The sequence below is a fragment of the Sparus aurata genome, chromosome 17 (assembly GCF_900880675.1).
Source record: "Sparus aurata chromosome 17, fSpaAur1.1, whole genome shotgun sequence".
Taxonomy (NCBI): domain Eukaryota; kingdom Metazoa; phylum Chordata; class Actinopteri; order Spariformes; family Sparidae; genus Sparus; species Sparus aurata.
Genome location: NC_044203.1, coordinates 16,053,112 through 16,080,449, shown reverse-complemented (window position 1 = coordinate 16,080,449; position 27,338 = coordinate 16,053,112). Strand labels below are relative to the sequence as shown.

At 39.8% G+C, this 27,338-nt stretch overlaps 1 protein-coding gene across 1 annotated transcript; it reads right to left on the bottom strand.

The window, feature by feature from the left end:
* Positions 1–476: 476 nt before the first annotated feature.
* On the bottom strand, positions 477–27,117 carry LOC115567565 (lysophosphatidylcholine acyltransferase 1). The gene is made up of 14 exons (XM_030394281.1): positions 26,633–27,117; positions 19,638–19,777; positions 17,990–18,204; positions 14,367–14,479; positions 13,780–13,840; positions 13,392–13,450; positions 10,113–10,147; positions 9,015–9,069; positions 8,275–8,357; positions 7,730–7,855; positions 6,957–7,110; positions 6,380–6,478; positions 5,690–5,831; positions 477–5,439 (listed from the first exon to the last, which is right to left on the bottom strand). Exons 1-14 carry the CDS (start codon positions 26,753–26,755, stop codon positions 5,210–5,212), a joined length of 1,635 nt encoding a protein of 544 aa, XP_030250141.1. The 5' UTR covers positions 26,756–27,117; the 3' UTR covers positions 477–5,209.
* Positions 27,118–27,338: the final 221 nt, after the last annotated feature.

Sequence of the window (27,338 nt, the reverse complement as noted above, 5' to 3'; positions counted from 1 at the left end):
GTGACACCATGGACCTCGTGTATACACACACAACACAGTGGTTTGAAGAATGTAGCAGTTGTATGAGGGATGTCACACAGTGGCAGTCCAGTACCTGATGCTGACTGCATGGCCACCATGTGACCTCAAGAGGGAGACATTTATGCAATAAGCCATCAGTTGACTGGAGATGATGATGATTGTATGTGCATCACTCTGTCCTCAACAACCTAACTACCTGACAGGAATGGCTTTGCTGTTTAAAAATGAGGACCAACTCTTTAAGCGGTACAATCACTGCTGTATATGTCTGATATGGATTATATGTAGTCTTTTTTAGCCCAGAGTGAGGTATAAGGTCAAATACTCGTTTGTATAATGTACAACCTAGGTACTCTCAATAACCAATCTTTAATTTTCTTGTACTATTGTGGTTAAACTTCTCACACAACACACTTGTGCTACCACACACACACACACCAGTGCGACAACACCAGTTTGTTAACTTTTCTTTTTTTAATTCAATCCAAGAGTCACATTAACAAGTTATATCATAGCAGTCCTGAACAGACAAATTCAAAGTAGCTTGCAGTAATGACTCTTCATCATCAAAATGCATTAATAAAATAAAACCTGTTGAGTATAGAAAAAGACAGGAAGTAAAGCCACAGAGAAAACAGAGTTTCAGTTTCTTGGTCCATGGACAGTGAGCCATCAGAAAGACACTATCGCTCCTGTCGGAGTACACAAGTCTTTCGTCTTAGGCTCAGCGCTGGACGAACTGTGGTAAGCAGGCAGCAGTAGCATAAATACAAGTTTATCTCTTGCAGGTTTACATTTTTCTCAGATTGACAGCAAGTAGAAAAAATGAGACCGACCTCTACTGAGGTATTTCAAAGAAAAGGGAAACAGGTGTGAAAAAAGACCCAGTATGTTCATACAGCCCCAATGCGGAATTGTTCTGAATGTAAAAGTTGAATATATATATATATATGTATATAAATGTACATATTTGACTTGCTGATGAAATAAAAACATCATCATTTGGACGTTCAATGTAAATTTGTCTAAAATAAACTGACAAAACTGCAGAAAGGGGGGGTTACACTGTGGTTCGATACGTTTCATTCCTGGTCAGGTCTTGAATATCAATCTGATTTCCCACCGACAGTTTGTACAAAAACAGCGTTTCCCTCATACATAACAGAGTGAATTGTATAATTAACCACCTGTTGTAAAATCACATCACTTCAGAGTACATTTAATACTTAATCCATTCCACGGTGCAAACAGGTTTTTTTTAGTCATTCAAATCTGTACGTTGTTGCCAAGTCCTACGAGTTTACAAAGTCATTTCAAGCTACAAAACATCCACAATCCTGAGACAAAGCAGAAATGTAGGTCTAAAAGGTGGGCTTAAACTAACTGAACTCCTTTCTTACAGTAGTATAACAAATGCAGGGCAACGGTTCAGCTTCCTTTAATGAGTGATCCCTAATTTCCTCTGTGCTCCCATTATTGCAGCAAACATATGAAAGCAAAAACTGCTCATATGAACATAATTGAGCTACAATACTGTAACCCACGGACTTAACATGCTTCACAGCCATGTGATATTTCTTTTAAAAAAGAAAGAAAATAGTCTAAAGTGCAAGCACAAATACATTTAATTTAAAAAGTGGTAAAGGGGGGAGAGAATAGTAAAGATTGTGGTTTAACATCTAATGTTAGTTTGTGTGTGCGTGCAGTTTGGAGAGTTTTGCTGCGCGGCCCGTCATGCGGTGGAAGACATCACCTCGAGGCCCGGCGTACTTACACACTCGACATTTTCAACACTTACACGCCTTGGACATAAAACATAAAAAAAGTCAATGGAGAGAAGGGGCTCAAACGGGATAAAAAGTGTACATTTGAAAACCAAGATTTCTTCGGAAAATGTCCACTGGAGATCAGCGCTTTGAGTAGCTTCTGATTGTGACAAGATTGTCTATACATTCTCTTTTTTTAGCATAAAAATTCTATAGATTCAAGGCTATCGGTTTCCATAAGTAATCTGCATTTTTGTTTTCTAAGCAGTCAACTCAGCGATAATAGTAATAATATAACAACAATAAAACTTTACACTGTGTAGGAGGAATACAGCACAAAAACAATCGCAGTATTATACAAAAGGGAAAACAAAAAGTGGCTCATTTTTCACCATCGATATACAATCTGCAGAGGAGAGAAGATCACAGATCTTTGTTATGGCAGTGAAAATAAAAATCATTCATATACGTATATCAAAAATTCACAAAATGTCCTGCATTTGGAATATTCAAAATACATATCAGAACTCTTTGAAAGCATAAATCTTGAGAAGGCTTAAGAGATGTGAAATATTGCTTCACCGAAAGCCATAACTGGAGAGGATGCATGAACAGTATGCATGGTCGTGAACGTGGTGGGAATGTGAGGCTGATCGACACGACGGACTTACAGAATAAAAAAGGAAAAACAAAAAAAAAAGGACAAAATTCACAGATCTAAGTACAACTGGCTACAAAAAGATTCTCATCTGTGTCAGAGATATTCCCTTTAAGAATGACTCGCTCTATAAAATGACATGATGTAAAGCACTGTGCGTTCAGAGGAAAGTTGCAGCAGAATCTAAATTTCATTCTGTTTTTTTGTGTGCTTTCAGACATAAAGACGATGAAAACCGGCCAATTCACTACTGGCGAATGATTGAAATGAGCATCACTGTTTGTCAACACATCCAAAAAGGTGATTGTTTTTAAATCGATTAACTTTATCTGGAATTACAGACACACAAAAAAAAAAAACAACAGAACAAATTACAAAATAGGTCTTAACAGAACTTTCTAGTATAAATCACGGTAACTGTCAATAATTTAAAGGCCACTAAAGACCGATGAACATTAGTCTTTAAAATCTTAAATTTTGTAATCTTAAGGTGCAATATGTAAGAAATGGCTACCTGTCGATTTCATACTCAGAGCACCGGCTAAGTGTGGAAGTTTACACTGCTAGCACAGGGGCTGTGGACCATGACAGGTTGGGGGTAGGAGGTTAGCATGTTAACTCCAGCAACACACATATGACTATGTATATCTGCAAACCAATGCATAGTCGTTATAATGTCTAAACTGTTACTTCACATTCGATTAATCATTTTGGTTAATTTCTAAATGTTTTTCAACTGAAGATCTTACATACTGCACCTATAAATATTCCTTCATCTTAATTCCAATTGGAAAGGACAGGCCCATCCTGCCTGTGATTATAGACACAGTGTCTGGCCACAGGCTGCACGTCAGGGTACAAAGAATTATTAAATCACATTCAGTGCCAAATATCTTTGTGCTAATTAGACCACCATTTGCTAAAACTTTAAAACAAGGCATAAATATCAGCACAGGTGGATATTTTCCAATTTCTAATTCTGGTCCCTCAAATGAGACTTGATGCAGATGTGTTTGGACTGGTGAATAAAAACAGCACACAGGGTCCCTTCCACACACATCCGAAACCAAGCATGGAGGTAACAATTTACTGGTGTGTCATTAAAGGGTTACTCCACTCAATTAAAGTGTGTTTACAGGTATTGGGAAGTACAACTGCATACGAGAAAACAAGTTCTCCAAAGCTTTTTGTGGCTCCAGAGGAAGCAGCATATAATCTATTAAATGCCTCCAATGATATCACTCACTGGCTGAATTGCATTGTGGGAAATGTAGGTGCCAGGTTTTGAAAAGGAAGTAAAATGCGTGGAATCTGCTGTGTAGACTTGAACTCATTATTAGTAGTTTTAAAACGAATGAAACAGTGTTATAGGAGTGCAATGCTAGAACAATGGACTGAACTTAACCAATAAGTGACATCAGTGGAGTGGAGTTTATCAGATATCATGCAGCTTCCTCTGGAGAGACAAAAGGTTTTATACTAGTCTTCGTCACATATGTAGTAGTACTCCCCAACATACTTTAATGTTTAAAATCGGAGGATTTACCCTTCAAAAACATACTGCAACAAGAGGAGGTTCAGACAGACTGAGGTACAATGTATTGAAAAGGGTAGGAATGATTGAAATGTCGCAGTGTACGGCAGAAAGGGGAGCAGTGTGACCTTGCCTCTAGAATACCGAACATAGCAACCTACCTAAATGTGCTTTCAACGGCCACTTCCCTCCCCTTTCAGCTGTCACACCACTGACTTAAACAAAGGACAGAACAACCGTGACAGGTGATGTTATATCACCAGATGCATTTTTGGTCCACATTGTGTAATTTCAACAATAAAAGAAGACACTTGAATTTGCCAACCTGAAACAATTAAAATGGGTGAAGCAGTGAATGAGGAATGACTGGGCAGAAGAGTACTGACGTCCTAAGAAAATAAAGACATGCGCGTAACCCAGTGAGCGTCAAAAATGATGACATCATACAAGGTAAATTTTTCATTTTTGTCACTGAACCCTGAGCTAAATCAAATATATCATTGTATATTTATATATTTATATATATATGTAACAGGCTCATAGCAATTATGACCGTCGACTCACAGAGACCCAAGTTCACCTCAAACGTGGCTCCTATAGCACTATTGTCACTGGTAACCTCGGGTCTCCCTTCTTTAGATGAATAATCCACAGCACTGCTCAAAATAACATGAGCCCATGCATTCTGCACTTTCAGTTAAAAAGGCAGCCAATAAAGAGAGGAAATAGATAACAGTTACAAATAAAAAGAGAACCCAACACTGAATTCACTAAAAATGAGACTTCACTGTCCAGGGCTTGTGTTTTTTGTTTTTTTTTCCTGCTTCCCTCGTGTTAAAAACATGCACAGTTGGCACTATGTTGGAGGGAAAAGGAAAAAAAAAAAAGAAGAAGAAACATTTGCCCCAGGAATTTGTATAAGTGCTTGCCCTTCAAGTATTCAAGAATTGTATCTGTGACAGCCATTGTTTGGCATTTTGACGATCCTTGCTCTGAAAGAATACAAAAAAAGAAGACATTTATAACAAAATAAACCGTTACCTGGCTGAAAACAACCTCAGCAATTTTCATGGACACAATACTAATAAAAAAAGGGTAAACTTCTTCATTTAATAGTTGTGGTTACTGAAATATAGTCCCTTACTGTTAAAACGAGTAACTATCTCCTCTGCCCCCCCCCACACACACATAACACCCTCTCACCAGGAGAGGTGTCAAATTAAAACCGCTCTAGTTGTGTTTCTTGTGGAGTCCATCTATTGTGCCGTGGTCGTTGGGGCTGAAGTCGGGGCAGATACCGTTAGCTGTTTTGGTGGCGGCAGTGCCTTGCAGGTTCGGGGAAGATAGGCTGGGCTTTGTTTGGTGACGGTGGCAGGGCCCACTGTGCAGACCTGCGTTTTCTGTGTACAGGTAGTCCTCAGCAAAGTCTGGGTGCTGCTCCACAAAGATTCTGAACTTATCTGTGGAGAGACCACAAGAGGGCGCCAGAGACAACAGGAACATCAGACACTGGCTTCAAAAAAATGCAGACAGACTGCACTCGAAACTGAAGTGGCCTGGTTGTTGAATCTACTGCACCTCAGGAGAGGGTGAAAAAAAACAAAGCCAGAACAAAAAATACTACTATACTGATGAAGCAGAGCTTAAGACAAAGATAAGTCTGGACAATATGTAGGTCAAACCGGGAGGACTGATTTTTTTATTGCTTACCAAATGTGATCTTCCCTGTGTCTTGCGCGTCGATGGCAGTAAACAGACGCGACACGCTGAGGTGATTCACTCCTAAAGCCGTCTTTAGGATAACTGCCAACTCCATTTCTGTGATGGCACCGTCCTCCTCTGCCTCAAACATCTGGAGAAGACACAATGGGAAGAAATGCAGATGTCATCTCTGACTTTGCCTGTAGGCATGGCTTTCTGACAAGGGCTGCAAATTAGGAACAAGTAAAACTGTTCTTCAATGGGGTGACCTTTCTCTGAAGTAATTGGTGGCATTAAAAATAATAAATCTGCACTCAATGGGTTTCATGAGCCCTAAGGTCACAGAACTTGCTCAACTTTAAGGATTATGAAAGAGACTCGAGTGAAAACATGAAGATGACTCAAACTTGAGCTATTTGGTATCATTCTGCCACACCGACAGATCGGCAACACTGATAACCACTGAAACCACACTTTATCTGCAATGTGAAATTTGGATCTAAACACAGACACGAGGAAACAATTTGTGCAAGAATCAGTACACTAATGATGGATCTCATTTTTCTGCAATGAACACATGACAACCTACAGTAAGTGGCATTTAAACAGTGCAAATGTCAAGCCGATCCAAAGCAAGCACAGAAAACATCATCATCTTCCTGGTAGTCAGATAAGCACAGAGCTTGAATCAGAACATACCTTGAAGGCCAATTTCATCGTTTCCAGAGTTTTGGCTGGTCTGCATACGACAGATAAGGCTATCACGTATTCTCTGATATCCATGCAGTTATCGTCATGCTGGAAAAAGGAGAGAAAAACAACACGTTGGGAGAGATGAAGAAAGAGGATGTGAGCAAGGCAACTTATTTATTTAATAACCAAGAGTAACTGCTGGGGATTGCTGTTTAGGTCCTGAATAGATTGCTGCAATAAAACCTTTGTTTGTTTGGGTAGTATACTGTAAATGTATCCCCGAGTGAAAGAAAAGGTGCTGTAATTAGTTTAAAAAAAAGAAAAAACAGCATCTGTTATGCAATTCAGCCTTAACAGTGTTTTTATAGAGGCACTTTGTCAACTGAGTGCTTGGAGTTTACTCAAACTGGAGCCAAACTAAGGATACATACATAAAACAAGTCAAGGTATTTATATGGTAACTACATTTCTGTTTGACAGAAGTCTGAGAGAGTCATCATCAAGCAAGACAAGTGATCTAGTAGTTGCCAGTGTCAAAGACCACAGACCTGTCATAGGTGTGAGGGAAAGTCTCCAGTCTTACCTCATCAAAAAGCGCAAACATGTCTCGCAGCATGTCTGAAACTGGCACATCGAGGAACTGGGCAAAGTCGTCCAAGCCCAGCTTCTGTCCCTCCAGCTTCCTGGCTCTGTTCCCGTACTCCTGCAGAACCTTCTCAGTGTTCTTGGGTTTCAACCTGGGACAGCAACAAGAGGAGACTTTATGTTAATGAATAACTTGGCGGAAGTATCAACAAGGACTTTTGGAAAAGACAACCAAAAAAAGACAGAACGCATTTTTTTTTTTTACCATAGATTGTTGAGCTGCTTTATACTGACATGTTTGCAGTACATTCTGCAATCTATTTTCATTTTTTCCTCACGTTTTCTACCCCAAACCCCCTCTTATTTTTCCGTCCCTGTGCAGTCTCAGTGATCCTCCTCACTGCCAAATTTTGGAGGGAGTAGATGCGCCTCCTCCAATATACATGGGGTTGCCAATACTTCCTGTGCCAGAGAGGACTTTCACCAAGAAACCATACCGTGTGTGGAGGTCACACTATCCCCCCTCCAGATCCCCTCCTGTGCAGGCACCTGAGTGGGAGTCACTAGCACAGCAACAAGGACACATTCCCCAACTGGAAAGCAGTAGCATTAGCTGGAATGCACACCAAAGCCGAAGGTGCCACTGCCAGAAAATGAATCCGGGGTCCCTGTGGTGTTTGTTGAGTGTTTTCCCCCTCGTTTCACCCTTATGCCCCTTCCTTGGTTCTCTCAATGATGGGAGCATTGCATTGGAAGGTTCGAGTGACTTACCCCAGTCTCCTGACGAGCTTGGCATACTCCAGCAGACAGGTGTCGACTGGCAGTCTGAGCTGGCCTTCTGCCATGGCCAGCTGGCAGTCTTCAAATGAATAGTCTGTGATGGGTACCCCCAGGGCTCTAGGCAGAGCACAGAAGAGACGGGACATCAGTACAAGCAAATCAATACAAACTCTGCAGAAGGATTTGAAGGCCAATGTAGTAGCCAATAGAGCTACTTGGATGTAGAGACAGGGTATACTTTTTTTTGTCTGCCTGCAGAACTTGAGCTTCCCGACCAAAGCTTTAGTGGTGAAGCACAGAGTGTGGGAGTGTATGACAACATGGGTAGTAAGTATAGCCTGTGTAACCTGAGCCCTGTACTGTTTGAGAGAGTTGATTCTGATGACGATGCTAGGTGGTACAGAAACTGACTAATGACATTTATGATCTTACACTTAAAAAGTATGTTGCATCTGTTCTTTATATGTGAATAAGTTTAACTCAAGTCAGCTCAAAAGATGAAGTGTCACATATATGAACAATACGTTCGATCTTACTTGGCCATGATACGCCTCACATTGATGGCAAAGAGAGCTGGGTTCCTTTTCTCCTCCTCTGAGGGTGTGTAGATGGGAAGGAACTAGAGGGAGAGACACGAACATTATCAACGAGCCAAATCTCACACATCACAAGCAAAGACGTACATTAAGACTCGGATAAGGTGTTAATGAAAAAGCTCAGATTCCAGTCTACAAAAATACCCAGGTGTCCTGTTTTACGGCAGCTTATTTTACAATGTAAGATTATGGGGGAAAAAAAGCATTATGTGACAATGTAAGTACGCCTTTTGTCCACTACGAAAAGTTGGCTTCAAAGCCTGTAGCTCTTCCTGGGAGCATGATCACAAGAGAGTTATTTTGCATCTATGTACATTTTCTACATACATATGAGCATTTCAATAAGGGTATGTATTTACAAACATATATATATTTCGTGTACTGTGTCCAACCATCTACTGAAATTTAGAATCCTTTAGAGCTTTATTTTCCAAAATCAAATTACTAAAAAACAGAAAGGAGAAATATTAAGAATCTGCTCTTAGGATAAAAAGAAGGTCAGAGAAGCATTAAAAAAATAAATAAATGCAGGATGGCATCGATGACAGGAGCCTCCTATCATAAAGCACACATTTAACAATCGTTGACACTCTAAGTGCAGTGATCATCATGACTAAACAGCTGATGATCTACAGTCACAATAATCCACACAGCATGTGATGAGTTAATGTCATGCTTACCTCGATCACAAACTCGTTGTGCAACTGGCAGAGTGTCAGCCACAAGATTTCAAACCTGGATAATAACAGGATAGTGTCAACAACAGGAAACAAATACAGACAAAAACGGCCTCGATTGCTACAATTCTTTCCACATTACAGGCCTTCAGTGTTTATATGCACCAGTCTTTTAGGGCTTGCATCTTACAGCTCTGCACGCCTGGATCTGGACAGAGATCACCAGGTTTTTCTTTGTTTTCAATAATTTAAGAACATGATGCATTCAACCTAATTTTAGAGCATCAGAGCAAAGCAATACATATGAATGTTGTATTACTGGTAAACATCATGTGACATGTTAGTAAGGAAATGTAACATTCAACACCGTTGTTGCATTTGTGCTTTTTTGAAAAAGAGATTTAGTGAAATATTTTTGATAGATCTGTTTGGCGGAGCTGGGAAGACAGCATTCAGAGATCCACCGTGCTGATGGAGGCTCAACCAAAACAGGACATAGTATTCTGAGGACACGACAGAGACGGATAACAAGGGCAGTCTCTCTCCTCCAGCAATAACTAATCTGCTTCCAGTCTATTTGAGATCACACTGCAGAGATTCTGGTTCAGACCACAATGTTCATTTCAAAAATAGGAGCCAACACTTGAGCTACAGGATGTGATCAATGACAGCCATCACTATGATACGCGATATTATAATTTAAGTATCATACATTGTGCTTTGGTTAAACAAAATAATACAGAAAATATATACAGCTAATTTTCTTGAAAAAGACACATCACTAAATCTACAGAAAACATTTCTTTCCATCTATATTCACTATGCATCTATTGGTCAAGTCAGAATAATCATCTTGTTTTGCAGTGTGGGTGATGGTGTGCACCTTGATGTGGAGTGAGTGAATTATCACCTTTTATAATTTATCAATAAGTTTAGCCAAAAACTGATCTTAAAACAGCAATTAATACATAATATTAAGTCTCAAACTTTGTGTATCTGAGTTTATGATGTTTTTTGACTTTCAGTTAAAAGAAATGAATACATTTACATTAAATAGAAACTGAAGTACACCATATACAGAATGAGAAATTGTGTACTTACGCTCCAGGTCCTTGCCACGTCCATGTGATTGTGTCCTGTAAAAAAATACAAGACATTATTAGACAAATTGAAATTAAAAACTATTCTTAAATCAACCATCTCATCTTTTTTGTATCCATCATCTGGTGTTGTTTCACATTGTCTTGTACTAATTAATTCTATGTCAAATTTGTTAGAATACCAGTGATTTTGCTAGGTACATGTCATGCGTATCAAACACAGAAATCCAACAGGACGCAGGGAAATTACTATCCATGCATCCTGGGGATGCGCAGTGTTGTATCCCTGATAATGCCACATTGCGAACAACAAATCAGTGTTGAAATAATGAGAAAAAAGAAACTCGCTATCGAGAGGAAAAATCTGCTGGTCACCATTTCTGTGCATCTGCGCACTGAATCATCATGATACTCTCTGTTACAACAAAGACCAATCCTTGACACAGAGACTTCAACAGTTGAAGCAACAAACGGGGTACTGGTAAATAAACCAACTGGGTCACTGTCAAGAATGATCAGCTTTTAACGATCCATGTCAAGTCGTGAAGATGACGACCGGTGATGCTTTACTTTTTTTTAAGGACGTGCAAATTTGAAACTGTACAAATAAACCAATATTTTAGTTTTATTTGTAGACAGCTATATCAGGACAATGTGATAGGGCTGCAGACCTACCCCTACTGTATCAGTTTCATCTGATTTGGCTGTTCATTAAAAAAATGATTAGCTTTTTTTACAGTTCAGCACCACACTAAACTTCTTTCTCAACCTACTTCAGTATGTTTTACTTGTGGCCTCAGACTTGAGTTTAATGACTTTCTTCATCATCTGTCATGTGAAAACATCAAATTTCCGCACACTTGTTTGTCCACCAGCCAAATCACTAGCGAATGTCCATATTTTACCACTCAACTACACTAGGCTAAATGTTTTTTTTGGATTGTCAAGATTCCTCAGCCACCTCCTGCATAGTTTTTACACAAGTTTTAGTGTATTTTAAGTATTTAGATGTAATTTTAAGTACAAGTGTGGACATTTAAGATCCCCACTCTGGGATGACATGGCTGAGTACTCATGTCTCCTCAACAGACAGCGTATTCTTTTTCCGTAAACTTGAAAAAAAAAAAAACCCTGCATTCCTATTCACGTTGACAATTCTACAATTCACGTTATTGCAAAATGTGGGGAAGTGAACTCGTGCTATTACACGCTTGCTGGATTTATAAAGATCCTCAAACAATACCTCCTCTCAATGTCCGAATTTAAAGTTGGTTTTGCAAAGCCTCACTAACAAGCCTGAGCAAAGTCTCAGACGAGCATTCTGAGTCATATCATGATTAGCCAGATTCCCAGTGAGGCCATCAGAAAGTTGCTCAGCACGCTTCACTGTTCTTTTCTCATAACAGACTTAAACGAGTTAAGTCAAATCAGCCTTTTTGGCCTGCCAGTAGGTGTCTCTTGAGTCAGGAGTCTATTATTCTACACAGAATGTCAGACACAAATGAGTTTAGTTGACAAACTCATCTGAGCATCCACAATTTGTGGTCGAAAGCGAGTGCAGAGATGTTGAAACTTGAACAGGGCACACTCATGCTTTCTGAATTAAAGCTTTACCTTTATGTAATTATTGCCACGGGCTGTTTTCGTGGCACAGTGGGAAGCAAATTTGAATCACAAATTATATAAACAGATGTAAATGACTGATTCATAAATAAAACAAAATAATACAGTCACTCAAAACTGCTGGGGCAACATGAGTCCCATATGCCCACAGCATGTTGTATCTACATAAATACCATATTTGACTGGATTAAAAAGCTTTTAATCAGACTACAGACCCACACAATATCTGTGGACTTCTGCTGTTTGAGCAGACACAGGCTATCAGTGACCACAGCACCATGCAGCCAGTTGTAGTGTAACTTCTGGTGGTCTTTTTACAGAGAAACTGTTGTTGAAAATATCATGGCACTCGTTTTTTCAAGCAAAAGCCTGTATAACCAAATTGTTTATTGTACCATTTCATACATGCAGAAAACCACTCATGCTTGTCCCAGAGGTTCAGAGTGTTTCTAACATGATGCAAGGTGCATCCAAACAGTATGGAAACACTGGGCTATGTCCAAGTGCTCAGAAACTCCATATGGAAGAAAGCAAGGGAACCTCCCATTAAAATCTGTTTAGCAAATTGTTGCTTAATCATTAAACGCCCTTGGCACAAACTTAAAGTTGCCAATATGCTTCATCAGAACTGCATGTCAGATTGCTTGAATGGCTCCCAAAACCCCTTTCTGATGTTGTTATAAGCAATTCTTCATTCAAACAACGCTTTGATTCCCCCTCTCTATGACTGTCAGTCTTTTGAGTTATTTTCTTCTGTTAAATATAACCTGACCCTCAGAGCTTCTAAAATTACAATATATGACCATGACACCAAGTCTCAACTCCAGGAGGTTCTCGCAGTTCCGTATGGGATTCTGCTGAGTTTGCTTAATGCTTCAGCAGCAGAACATTTTCTCCTTCAAAGATTCTATATATATCTCCAATATCTTTCTTCACACCATGTGACCGGCAAGAATCTTTACCTACCTACTGGGTGAGAATCTGGTAAGACGCCAAGCAGGCTACAGGGCATGCATAGTATACATACAGACACACACAATGAAGCTCATGCAATTCCCTCCTAGAATAACTTTAAGGAGAGCATTAGCATCTTACTATTGCAGGTACTAACTTAAACACCTAGCACGGCCAGAACCAGGTATTGACTTTATACTTTGCTTTACATGCAACCGTTGCAATATCAGTTATACTATTTGCATGATTGTGTTAAACAAAAAATAGTTGTGCCTTTAACAGGGTTCATACACATTTTTCAAGGTCAAATTCAAGCACTTTTCAAGCACTTTTAAGGATCATATTTAAGATTTTCCAGCACCTTACTGCTGGGGTAAAATACATATCTAAAGGAATATATATACACATGTGATTTTTTTCTTCACTTTTTATCACAATTATGTACATTGTATTATGCTGTAAACATCTAAAATTATATTCTATAATAGCAAAAACTTCAGAAATTAATTATACAGTCTGATCCCAATTTTGTAAAAGACACAGAGTTATAATGTCAAGCACTTTCAAGCACTTAAATTAAAATCCAAGCACTTTTCAGACCTTGAAAACACAACATTGAAATTCAAGCACTTTCAAGGATTTCAAGCACCCGTACGAACCCTGCTTTAAGCTGTGTTTATTACATGTTCATGAACAGTCTTACCAGTTTATTAGGGTAACGAATCACCACAGGTTGCACTGGTACAGCTGGGATGAAGGCCCCTGCAAGAGTACAGAGCACATTAAAAAAGTATTTGTATTAAGATTAAAATTAGATTTAAACATTCACATGAGAATTCAGAATTCGACCTCCAGGAATGCAACGATGATTTATGTTCTTATTCCTAAGTAATTAAGACCAGACACTACACTTTCAGCTAAACTGGACATGAATCTAATGCGCAGTTTCATCTAAATAATAAGTCAATATTCCCACTAGGTTGAGTATGAATTATCAGTGCACGCTGTGAGTAAACAGCTGGCGGCCTGACTTCAAAAGGAAACCAGAGGAAAGCTGAATGAGAAGAAAATGATGATGGAGGAAGCTTTACCTGGCTTAAAGGTGATTAGGCAGGATCTATTGGTGCATGTTCCCTCTGGAAAAATCATGATCTGTAGAAAAGAAGGAATGGTTCACACCCTTTAACAAAACAGTGGTCACATCCGAAACAGTCAGGACAGCATTTTGAAAATCCTACAAAGTGTAAAAATGCATTAACTTGCATTATATCCAAGTTGCTCCAAGTCAGCTGCATAGTTAGTTGTTAGCAATGTTTTGTGCAGCACTGCATTTTACAGGAAAATGCCAATTTGTCTGTGATTTGGGTTAAGGCTTCTTCCTTTCAGGGCTGGTCCAGTTCTTTTTCAAGCATCCACCCCCACACCTCACTCATGCCGACAGAGAGCAGGGGGGTGACAGTTGTCAACTTTAGGGTGTTATGTATAGATGACTAATACAGTATATATGTAGTTTTACAAAAAAAAAAAAAGATGCATTTTTTTTTAATTTACTTTGTAAATCAGACTAAAACATGTCAAGGATAATTGCTGCATCATTTGGTGCGGCATAGATGGTGTTGTGTGGATGTGTTCCCACAACTGTATACACAATTTAGCACAAGAATTTCCATCCATTTACCTGAGGCCATTCCCCTCCGGAGTGAGCTCTGCGTCTAATCTCCTCCACAGTCTTCTTTCTGGAGTCCTGATCTGACCGTGATACAAACACTGGCCTGATGTACTTAATCAAAGCTAGGAGCAAACATAGAAAGGGTAGAGATATTACAAAGAATTCCAGAAACATTTTGTTTTTCAAATTTCTTTTGACAGCTAAGTGGAGTTTAAGGGGGAACTCTGACTCAGACCTTTTCACTGAAGATAGTACTAAAGACTGTGTCTGTGCTGCCTGTTGTATAGAACATTTCTTCAATGAGCATTTTAATCATGAAATTAAAACTGATCCATTCAGTAGGACAAACACCTCACTGTAGTTGCCGAGAAAAGCCTGCCAACCACCGCTCTAATGGTGTCTTTGAACAAAGCACTTCAATCCAAATCACTACAAAACAGAGCTGCACAGCGGTGACGACTAGATGAATGGTTGTACTGAAACAGTCCTCCAGTGTTAGTGTGACATTAATATAAATGTGAAGTACTGTTGAAAAAAGGCTTGTTATATGAATACATAAAAAAACATTGGTAAGAGCAAAACATTAGCCAACATTTAGTCCTGATTAGCATCACTATTACACTTCATGCTGGGTAAACGAAAGGCAAGATGGGATTCTAACAGTCAATACTTTGTTTTGGAAATTGTATAGCACAGCTTCACACTGAACATTAAATCGGGCCATATTAGGCTTAATGATCCTTGCTCACCAGAGATTATATCTTTCACACAGGGTGACAGCAGGGGTAAGCAGCCAACTCAAGCCAAATACATGTGGAAACTGAAGTCATAATAAGTCATCAAAACTGTCTTATTTAGATGACTTGACCATGTGTGTTTAACACATGCTCATGTGTTCCTTGTTGCTGGTTGCATAAGTCAGATGAGTCTCACATGTCGATTACAAATGAAGAAAAGTCTGGCTTCCCTCCCTGATTACATGCTTGAATAATATAGTCCAAGTTACAATGTGAACAATGTGGTCAGAGCTCTGGAGGCCAGTGGGGGGAGTCTGGAACAGTTGACTGGGTTGATGATGATCAGTTATTAACATTTTAAAACTGTTGTCACTCTCCAACACCAAAATGGTTGAGCATTAACAGACTAAATATCCAGTACATAGACGTGACTTCGATGAAGAATGATGTAACACTTAGACATACCAGGACCTGGGTGACTGAGAATCTTCAAAAACAACAAACCAAAATTGCAGCAATTTCTAACTCAGATTGCCTCAAATAACCACAAACAGACAGTAGCCCACTGACCGTTTTACTACACAACTTCCTTTTTTTCTCATGAGCAATGAGAAAGCCTGACTTAAGTTTTGCAATTAGAATAAAAACACTGCTATCAATTTCACTTCCCACAGCATAGCACCTTCCTGGTCTGTAAACTCTGTATAGTTTAGAAAAAAGAAGGCAAAATGCTGAGTTCCTGTCAACTTCTTACAGAGGAACAATAGAAGCCATATTGACTGGAAACATCAAACTTGCATGGGATATGCACAGCCAGGAGAGGAAGGCTTAGCAGCAGGTGATTAAGACAGCACAGAGCATCACTAGTACCCATCTACCAAGCATCAGTGATATAGGTGAGGTGAGGTGGCTGCACAGAGCCCAAGGGTGAAGCATAGCTGAACTACAAATGGCAAATAGTACAAGGAAATGAAAAAGGAACTGTAATCACACAAGGACTGTGTTTAAATATTCTGCTTTATATTGGCAGAGTTTTTATAGATGCTGGAAGCATTTTCCCATCTATCCAATTTTTATTAAAATATAGAAAAAGACCAGTAGGCACATAGAAAGAGAGAGAGACATAAAAAGTTAAGAAGAATGAGGACACCATACAATACAAAGAGACAGGAGAATGAGTCCATGAGAAGAGGAATTGAGTCCAACTGTGAGCTGTCTGCCGACAGGAAGGGATTAGGGCTCTAGCTAGTACCCTGAGAGATACTCAACACACGTCACTGTGACGGATCAGGTCTTAATGCTTATTCTGGATTCCACTTGTTAGGGAACGCACCAAGGTGTCTGCTTCCTATGGCAAGGCCAACAGGTCTAGTCAAACAGTTGGACAGGTATTAGCAGATAACCTTTTAAACAGTCTCAGGACAGCCCAGTGTACAACAACCAGATCCCCCCCCCCCCCCCGAAAAGAAAAGGGAAGTTGTGAAGATGTATGCAGTGTTTATGCTCCTTAGGTTGCTTCATGACATTATCTTGGCTGCTGGGCAATTTGCCAATGAGCAAATTAGTCTCAATCCTGCAATACAAGAAAGACTGCTGTAACTTGGCATGTGTCACTCAGCCTGGATGTAACAAAGTGGCTAATTACTGACTTAGCAGGTGAAGCAGGAGGAAGAGAAAGGGAGCCTAAAATAACACACACCAAGGTATTTTACTGTGTGTCCTGTTGCCAGGGCCAGAAGACCAAATGCCTAAACTGGCAACTGGAAAGGCAACTGAACATTTAAGAGGATCTGCTGTTAAACTGTCGGGTCACTGACTAAAACTGAGGAAGGCCGACTTGACCTCTGCTGTGGCCTTGGATGGTGAGACAAAAGCTCCAGTTGCAATAGCACAATAACTGTTAAACGTCCTATTTGTAAGACAAGTTTATTTTTGAGTCTCGTTCCCAACTCGTGAATATGTACAATTATAGATCTTGTCGGCCACCACCCCAAAGCATCAGTATTTGACCAGTCAGGAATGGGACTCAAAAGTCAACTTTTCTTAATTGTGAGTTTTAAGGACATTTAAACTCACATACAAGTCTTCATTAACCAGTTTAATGACGACAACAAGTGGATGATTCTACTTGAGAAATCATTTTCTTTCAAATTAAAATATGGACTGTTAGGAACTGAGAGATGCAGGTAGAACATTAAATATGTTGTGAGACTGTGATGTTTTTAGTCCCCACGCTTTCCAACTTACAGACATAATGAAACCATCTTTCTTTTTTTCCCGCAGGCATTTCTGGTTCAGGTTCAAAACTGCGGCTGGTGGGCCAGTATTTTCAGGATGTTGTGAATTACTATTGAGTTCCTCAGTCTGTGTGTAATCATTTATCTGGAGGTTAACATTTGATTTCTGCTTTATGGTATCATCACGACTCAGAACTATAGATAGTAAAATGTTTTAACAGAATTAACTTGCCGAGTCCACCCTGACAAGTCAAAGGTCTTATTTTTGGAAAGTACTACAGTGCTGCATGTGTATTTTGTTTGTGCCTTTACACATTTCCTGGTATTTCCTGAGAAATAACCCACGCTGTACTGAACTTGGCTTGGACTCATGTAAAAATATTTTGTGTATTAGATTGGGCAATCCCCTCTCTGACTCTTCACTGACGGCAACAAAGGTCAAAGAAACCGTTCTGAGCTGCCCTTCACAAATTGGCTTTGTGACAAATATGCCTTTGCATAAACACTGCACTTCCTTCTAATAGTTTTGTAATGCTATCTTACAGAATTAGAACACTTTATTTCAAATTGGCTGAACAGTTTGCTCCCTGACAATATACTGTAGGTCATAGTCACAGAGGTATAAAATGACAGCAATATATCATGTTTTATTACTTACTGCCCCAGAGAGGTATATCCTTGCTCTCTGCCTTCATGACAATTGAGGCCATTGTCATCGTAACTGGAATGGCATCAAAGTATGAAGAGTGGGGTGCCAGCGTGAGGATGGGTGCTTCTGCAGGCAGTGCCCTTCGCCCTTTCACCTTCATCCAATGGAAACCACCCGCAAACCACATGACCCGCATGATGATCTTCAGAATTATGTCCACCAGTCTGGAAAAGATGCATGACAACTTTTAAGCGGTCAAACAGAAAAAAAACAACAACTGGATTTTCACTTAGTGTTGTTGATGAGTCGTTTGCATGCTTAAGCCCAATGGGACATATTTGGGGCTTTTCCATACAAATGCCCCGGCTCGGCTTGACTCAACATGTCAGCCAGTCACAGCAGGGATTTGCACTTCCATTACAGCAGGACCATCCGCTTGAAGATGTGCCTTCAACTGATGACGCAGTTGTCTTGAGAAGCGTTCAAAGGAGCAGCTGTAAATACTCTTACTTCCCGCAGTATTATTGACGAATCACAACTAACAAAGCTTGGTATAAATAAACACTTTTCATCTTCTATAATTTCTTTACAATAAAAGTCCTCTGGTATCTAGTTAGTTAAAAGCATTTATCATGAAGAACCAACTCAGTAAATGTACGCCTTTCCCAGCAGTAACTTAACACCACTCCAAAACAAGATAAAAGCAAACATGATGGAACAGTAAAATAAAGTAGGTATCTGAAGGTACAAAAACCGACTCAGGAGAGCAACTTAACTTCAAACAGATTAAGTTAGAAGATACTAAAGCACCAGGAATTCAACACACAGAAACTTTAATAATGCCTTTCTCTCCAAGTAATGCAACAAACGCTTGTTTGGTGGAGTGGCAGGGTCGTTAGGGGTTGGTAGCGATCACTAGAAATCACCTCCTTGAGATGGGTTGGGTGCGCCATGGGGCCAAACCTCAAGCACAGCTCAGCTCAGCTCAACTTGGTACAATTGAATCGGTAGTGGAAATGCAAATCAACTTTTGGCACTGTTCCACTTTCGCTGCCGAAGCCTATTGTGAAATGGTATCCTCAGCTACCTCTAGTGATATTTATATATCCCATATTGTGTTTGCTAACCACCTGTGTCTTTCTTTGAAATCCACTGGCTTGTCTATCTTTCATTTCTTCATTCATTCAGTAAAAAAAAAAAAAAAATAATCTTTCCTATGGTCCTCTCTCACCTACCCACTGACACGCTTAAAATACAAGCATCATCTATACCCATGTCTCCTGTCAGAATGACATTATTTCACCTGCTCGTTCATTAACCTTCAGGTGGTATTTTTAATCTTTCGTTTGAGACGAGTGATCTAAAAAAGGAGACCTGTAGCTGCTTGGGACTTTCTTAGACTATTAGACAATCAGGAAGCGTGGAGCACAAAAGACAGAGCATCAAACAAAAGCTGAATAAAATGCAAATGTACTACCATGTAAGATTTTTCCTTTCTGTAGCTGCTTGTGTCAAGTCCAAATGTGCTACATGAGTCTTTACTAGCCAAATGTCAAAATATTACCTGTTTGAAAGAATCATGGTTGTTCCTGGTTTCCAAAATGTGCCTTCTATCAAACAAACAAAGAGACACAAGTATGTATAACAAAGTACCCACCTCCTCCAGAGGCACTGGGGTTCAACAGTGGTCTCCGAGCGCCCTACTGAGGCCAGAAAGGCAAAAGGCCAAGCAAGCAGCATCATGAATGCTGCCATGAGTAGCCGGATGGGGAACAGTGTGACTGTCATTAATGCGATCTGTAAGAGAGAAAAAAAAGGAAAAGTGTTAAGGACACAGATCCAACAATACACATTTGTGGTCATCCTGGTACCATTACATTTACAGTTTGACTTTGGTGTATGCAGTATTAAGTCATAGTACAAGCCAACTCAACATTTTTCCATTATCAAAGCATTTGATTGTAAAGCCTTAAATAAGAAACTAAAAAAAAAAATCACCAAATTTATCAATCATATATGTTATAAATATACTGACAAGTTGGCACTGTTGGTCAGGAAGGAAGATGCAAGAACAAATCATAGCTGGACTGATCCATCTTATCTTTAACAAAGAAAACTTAAAGCGGTCTATCACAAAGCAATGTTGGCTTGATCTTATGAAAGGCAATTAACTATAACAACTGGTTTAAAGAAAAGATAAAAAAAACAGTGCATGTGGTTTAACTTCCAAAATATAAAGTTGATGAAAGAGGCTACAGAGGGCAGCAGGCCTCGGATCAAAGTGGCGACTTGCAGCTCAGCAGCAGGAAGAGCTGTGTGTTCTGTGTACTTGACTACTGAAATGAGATTGTGTGCCCTGAGGTCACAACATGGCCTTTATGAATATTTATACTAGCCAAATAAACATTATCACATAAATGTTACGTATAGCATATGTTCTTCACTTCGATGGCTACGGCACGCCAATGAGCTTGTCGAATACTGACTGTTTACTTTACTGCTTGCTATGGCTCTGACAGCAGCGCTTATCTCCTGTCAATATTTGCCTTGATAGCAACCACTACTGGGGAGCTTGAAGTCTATCTGCACTATCTTATCCAGGGGAGAGTTCTTGTCTGATAGCATGGTCAATTTAAATCAATCAATTTAAAGCTTTTGTTGTTAATCTACCGGCAATCAAGCCGCAAAGAGAGTACATGGTCTTACAGTAAAACTTTTCTACACATTTTCTCAATCCAATAGCCTACCTTTTGTCTGTGAAATAACCGAGTATACATTACAATGGTAAAATCTATACTATAGATGGGTTTGTTGGATATGTGGTGAGAAGAATTACACCACACACCAACTCTACCACTGTTAGCACGGTGACACACCATTGTAGTCTCCGTCTGTCTTCTCAGAACTTCAAACTATTTACATTCCCGGGATCCACTTAAGATACATGAATTAATTACACATGCCCACACCACATAGCCCTCTTTTTATACAAATATAAAGTATGTAGTTTTGTGCAAGAAAGAACAAACACTTGTGTAGGTACTGGTACTTTCTTCCTATAATAAAAGGGGGCTTGTCGGCAATGCTTTAGAGCCACTGTATAATGCATCTGTTAAAAAATGTATTCAGACCCAAAGCATGAGAATGCATGAATGTCACTTAGAATTAAAATAAAGGCAAGGCTACGAAACAGAAAGGTTATTTAGGAGCTGGAGCGAATTCAGGCATTGTACTAAAAGGCATCTTTAAAGTCAAGCAGCAAGGCTCAGTCTTAAAAATTAACAACAAAACAGACTAAACATTCATCTGGACTGATGGAACTTGGGAATCCTATTGTAGCTGCCAAAGTAGGGCCTAAATTGTAACAATAATGTAAATGCAAAAAAGCTCTGTTAAGACTGCAGGCAAATCATTTGCTTTTCAAATCACATCTTTAAAGACCGGCTGGACACACGGTTATTTGCAAGTGGTCGGATCGGATTTGTGTGTCTACACATCACTAGACCATCTGCATGGGTTGCTGTGGTAACGACGCTGGCATCAGTAAATACGTAAGTTGTTGATGTGACTTTCCAATGTGTAAGCATGCAAAAAGGGAGATCCAAGATCTCACCCTCCACACAATCAGGCTGTCAAGACACTATACAGATTTTCTCTGTCACACCAGCTGAACTCAGCGGCACTCAATGTGCTTCTATACGTTGCAATGCCCTATACTGCACTTCTAGTAGTAGCACTGATTCTGCTCTGCCGTTCTGATCCACCTTTTTCAATTCAGATTTGACGCCATCATTGTTGTTGCATTGCGAGTGACGCAAAAAAAAGCAATAAACACTTTAACTGTTCGAGTTGAGCAGCCAGAGTGTCTGGACTAAGACACAACTGGAAAGTCTACTTAGAGTTGGATTTAATACCACCTCCAAATGAGGGATTGAATCCAATTCGAATGTGGTTTCTTGCAGTCCTGACTTTTTAAAAATTGTACTGTGATACAATCTGGAAGGGCCAAAATAATGGATGCAGGCTGACAAAGCCAAAATGAACTAAGGCTTCTTAGTATCAAAGTCTAGTCTATAAAATGGCAGACCTGTGTTGAAGGTTTAGCCATTTGCAAGTATGACTAACAAAATGCAAACCAAAATTGCAGTCATTTGTGAACCAGTCTATTAGTTGTCTCTCTCAATGATGAAGAAGTCGACACTGCAAGGTTGAAACCACAACCATTAATATGTAACCAAAGGTTACGAGAGTAGACCCTGTGTATGTGTGTGAATACTCCCTTCTGTTTCAATGGCAGTTTCACACGAACCTCATAGTAAAAATAAATGCATCTTCACTCATTCTGAAAGCACTGTCAGACTTTGTCAGTTATCAAAACCTGTAGCCCATCACGTCGTTCAACGACAAGAGCCCTACCATGGTCACAAACCAAGATGCTTTCTTCTGGTTTTATTGACTTTTCTTGACGGCATCCACACAGAAACAGGAAGCTGTGCTACATAAAGCAAAGACATTCAAACTGACAGCAGGCTTGAACTGTAACCTTTATTTTAGTATAACAGACATGTGTTCAACTTCCTGTTTTCAACATACAGATATTTCACTTTTGAAGGTCTGAACAGTTTGCTCGTAGTAAGGTCAGGGCAAAGCTCTAGCACAGAGTGCCTAGTTTCTCATACTCATTGGTAAGTTTGTTCTTTGTGGTAGTGGGGCATCAAAAACAAACTAAATACTTCAGAAAAGGGGTATACTGTTTAGCCATATGTCAGGCTAGATATTTAAGATCTGTGATGGATGAAGTTACATGAAGAAACAAAGAAAAGAAAGACACATAAAACCTTCTCAGCCCTAGGCCTTATATTACCAAACACACTTTAAAACAATGTGATGAATATGTACCTTTAATCTATGAGGAACATATCAATTGCCCACTTCTACTGCCAATCTACAGAAATACCGATCTATATAGTGTGGGAATAAGCTATTGACTCATTGCTGCTTTGGCAGGATTAAAAAAGAATCCAGTCTTTGTGGAGGAATGTCAAGGAATGTCAAAGCTATAGCTACCTGGAATTAAATCAAATTAAAAGTAGAGGCTTGCCATCTGAAAACTTTTAGGGTGCAAGGTCAGATTAGGACTGGAATGTTTGCTGATGCACCTAAATCTAACAAAAATCACAGAAATATGTTCTCATTAGGTCTACACCTATCAGCTCTGTAGATCAATGAATTAGCTCATCAAGGTACAAAACTACGAGAGCATCTTGATATGGACTGAAAGGTCAGGCTGCTGGATTATAGTATAGCCTGCCAGCCTACTAATGAGTGTCTTCAAGTCTGCACACTTTCTGAAAGATTTGGGGCTGTTTACTAATATGGCTATTAGTCAGACAGATCAGTCTTAGGGCCCCTTGGACCAAAACCCCCTATGTCACCAAAAGAAAAAAGAAAAAGCAAATTACATGTTGAATTAGAAGTAAAAAGGTTTCACGTTGCTCTACAATGTAGAGTCTACATTGTACAGTCCTCTGTGCAGACTCTTGGGACCTGGATTAGAGCCGCAAAAATTGGCGGAATGAACTTTAAATTGATGGAAAGGGAAGTAGTCGCAAACTAGTTTGATAATGGATTCAACAAAGTCATTCTTAAAGCAAAAATGTCAAACACATGGTTCCAGCCTATTGAATGTCAGGATGTGCTGCTCTTCTTTTTCATTTATGATGGTTAAAGAAGAGTGAGTTTTGGACTGTGGTTGGACAAAAGAAGATCAATAGATAATAAGGATAATACAGCCTTATTGGTTGTCAGGGCCTTAACTTACACATAAAGACAGATATAAGGCATTATAGTCCAATATCAAGAAAACTCTCATGGCCTTCGACAAAACTCATCGGTTTCTATTATTTACCCCTCCTAGGAAGAATTAAGCAGATGTTTTAGAAATATCTAACCCATCTGTGGCATATAAATGCAACAAACACACAAAAACCTTCAACGCACAGGTTTCATTATAGCAATTGTTACACCGGTGAAACAATCCTTATTTCAGGCCTATCAGTTATGGTCTGTCAATATGCATTGTGCGTGAACAGTAGACAAAGGAGTACATAAGTCAATCCCTCAGTCTCTGCTCTAGATTTGAGAGTTTCAGTTCACATTGCGCCTTCCTCATGTTGCTGTGGAGTGTGTGGATGCAGAGGCAAGGGCTAGTGCAACATGCTGAAAACAGTTGTTCTCCATTACATCGAAACAACTAGGAAACTCCATTCCATCACCTCATGACCCAATTTGGGATCAGCACTTAGTTTCTACGAGAAACCGGTTTAAGCGCTGAACCTCAGAGATAACTTCAATGTAAAGTTACAGCAAATGTATGCATGCAATACTGGAATGGCTGCTGAAAAGAAAACATCTTAAATTGTGTCAATTATTCTGCTGTTTACTGTACATGTAGAGTACAGTAAACAAATCCCTTGGCTTTGCTCCACCTGTCCTTTCAGTCTCTGTCACAGGAGCCAGAAGGAGAGAAATGTGTGTGAACCTCATTCAGTCGCTATTCTTACCTGTAACAAGACACGACGTGATACCAGCTATGCCCATGTAGCACCATTCATAAAACTGAGTCTCTCCCATTACACCACAGTCTGTTACTGAAAATAACTCACAGCTGTGTACCATTTCCACGCTGTTTACTAATACTTTACAGTACCGCCGATTGACTAATCTTTATAATGACCATTTGGCTGTTAATATATGAGAAAAATTAATGTGCTTTTCTGTTTTGTATTTACAGGAAATAATAGCAGATAAGCACAACTGGATGTCAATAAAATTGTGGCTTTGGGAAGCTGCTGCCAATTTCAAATTTGGAAGCTTTACAAAGAGAAGGCAAACTGGTTGTGAGCAGTGGGTGATAAGAGTCCACCGATAATGCATGCTTATCAGGCTATTTTGGAATGCGTCCTGGCTTTTGTAACTTTATTTAATTATCATTTTGTTTGTCTGCTTGTTTGTTTTTCTCCTCAAGTGTCGTATATTTTGTTCATCAGGGACACAACTTCTTAAAGCGGCACCATGTAATTGTCAAGAAGAAATTCAAACTCAGAATTTTATTACTTACAATAGTAATGAAGTAATAATAAATTCAGATTTTTTTTTCTCCATAACTGAATAAACAACCTGTTCTCAGAGGAAAATAATATCCCCAGAACACTGATTGATGCTTTATTCAATCACGAAGACAAAGTGAGTTTGTTTATCTAAAACAGTAAATGAAGACTTTCTCTTCTAAATGTAATGTCCTACTCCAAAACTACACAGTACACCTTCAAGCCCATGTAGATAAAACAAAACATGTCTCTCAAACCTTCATGAATCCCTGTGTGACCCTACAAATCTACGTTATATCAAAACCAGGTTTGCGTCACGCGATGTACCGATTAATGCGAACCCACAGTTCAGGGTAGATACACACACGCAAACACAGCTCACTAACTATCTATACTAGCTTTCACAGAGATCATATGAGGTGAACTACAAAGGGCCCGCATGCACCTCCAAATTCATAAGCAGCCCTAGTTTCATAGAACAAGGCAATCCAGTGCAGGTTTTCTTCCTCTGCTGCATCGTGCCACATGTTGCAATCCTTGCACAAAAGAGAACTGTCACATGTGCAGTGTCTATCAGATAAAGGAGCCCTTAAAAAAAAATCACTGCCACAGATTGGAGTAGCCTGCAAGTTAACACCTTTTTGCAGAGAAGCCTGAAAGCTCTCAATCTGATTATCAACAGCAATGAGCGATAGATGGGCTGCATGGGTGCTCCCAAGCTGCAAAACTGTCAAACTGATTCAGGCGACTGGGCTATTTCAAACGAGATGGACTCAAAAACAAAACAAACAAACAACGTGCTACCGTTAATTGATGGAGAGCAGATAAGTAAGGTTAATTCCACATGGCTGTCAGGGCTCCATCCAGCTCTCTACCCTCCACATCCACACGTGTTGGATGCTGGTTGAGAGGGACTGTACACACACTGATACACCAACTAAGCAAGAAAAAAAAAAGATATCCAAGGGAAGCTACAAACGGTGTCGTGTTCAACATAAGTGGCACATGTATTTGTTCCAATAAAAACACATCTTGGTGAAAGCTACCAGACAGCATACTCGTTTTGTCGTCGCTGTGATAACAGTTAGAGAGCAACAAGCTAGGCCTATCCAGGGCAGGCGGCCATGCTCACATAGCTCATTTTTTAGTGGACTGTTAGCTGACTCCTAAGTGAGAAGGGGTGCTTTTCGTCCTTTATATTTACTCATGTGAGGAACATATGCAGTCGCTACAGCTAAATAAACCCTTGTTTAACAACAGAAGACCCCCAGTCGTTTCCAGCATCCTTAAAGCAAGGCAGCGAGCCAAGAAGACGGAGAGGAGAGAGCAACATGTATGTAGCTGCTGTTAGCTGGCTAGCTAACACTAGCTCAGCTGACTACATGCATTCAGAGGGGGGAAAGCCAAGCTAAATGATGGTGACAGCCTCTCCACTGGGTCGCAGTACGGGGCTAATGTTCTTCCATCGTTAAATAACGTAACTGAAACAGACATGAGCGTATTTGCTGAAGCATAAATCATTCGCCTGCACACATCAATTTACCTTTGCCTTTTCCAGAGGGGAGAATTTCAAGACGTGCACAAAAGGGTTCCTGAACGGAGGAGCTTGGTCCATCTTCTTCCCATCTCCTTCCATCGCACACTGTCTGTTCGTCGGCAACCTCATCCTCACAAGAAGTAACGTCTGTCGAGATTGCAGCTATGTGCCTAATAATTCAAAATAGAGAACTGCTTCAGTCTGAATGGAAGAGTCTTCACGCAGAACGCAGTTCCCCCCTATCTGTCTTGCACGGTGGCTAATTGAGGTGGCAGTGCAGGGTTATTACTGTTATCTTTCCTACGCGGACAGCATGGAGGGATAATGGTTAGCTCAAGGATTAGCTGGGGATATGTCAAGTCGCCGATATCTTTGTGCCTACAGTGCGCAGGACGCCTTCCTCCACGCACCGTGTTCCCCCAACCAGTCCGCTAGCTCTGGATGCTAACGGAGCCACGATTCCTCTGCTCTGACAGCGCGCGTGCGCAGGACACATCCTCCGTATCCTAGCACGATGTGATGCTGCCTTCAAAATTATCCAGAATATTGTAATTTAAATTAAATATGGGTTTTTAATCCTTGTCTGATATTGTCTTGGACACAAGGATTGCGTAAACCAAAAAATAAAACTGTTGAGTGAGTTAAATGTTTAGGTAATTAATATGTATAATATATGTTATTAAAGTTTACTTCAAAAACTTTGGATTTCCTT

Coding starts and splice junctions, on each gene's coding strand:
- LOC115567565 (XM_030394281.1), bottom strand. CDS start 26,755: ATGAGGTTGCCGACGAACAGACAGTGTGCGATGGAAGGAGATGGGAAG. Junction 19,778..26,632: donor CCCCTCTGGAAAAGGCAAAG/GTAAATTGATGT, acceptor TCTCTCTTACAG/ATCGCATTAATGACAGTCAC. Junction 10,148..13,391: donor TTCGTTACCCTAATAAACTG/GTAAGACTGTTC, acceptor ATTTTTTTACAG/GACACAATCACATGGACGTG.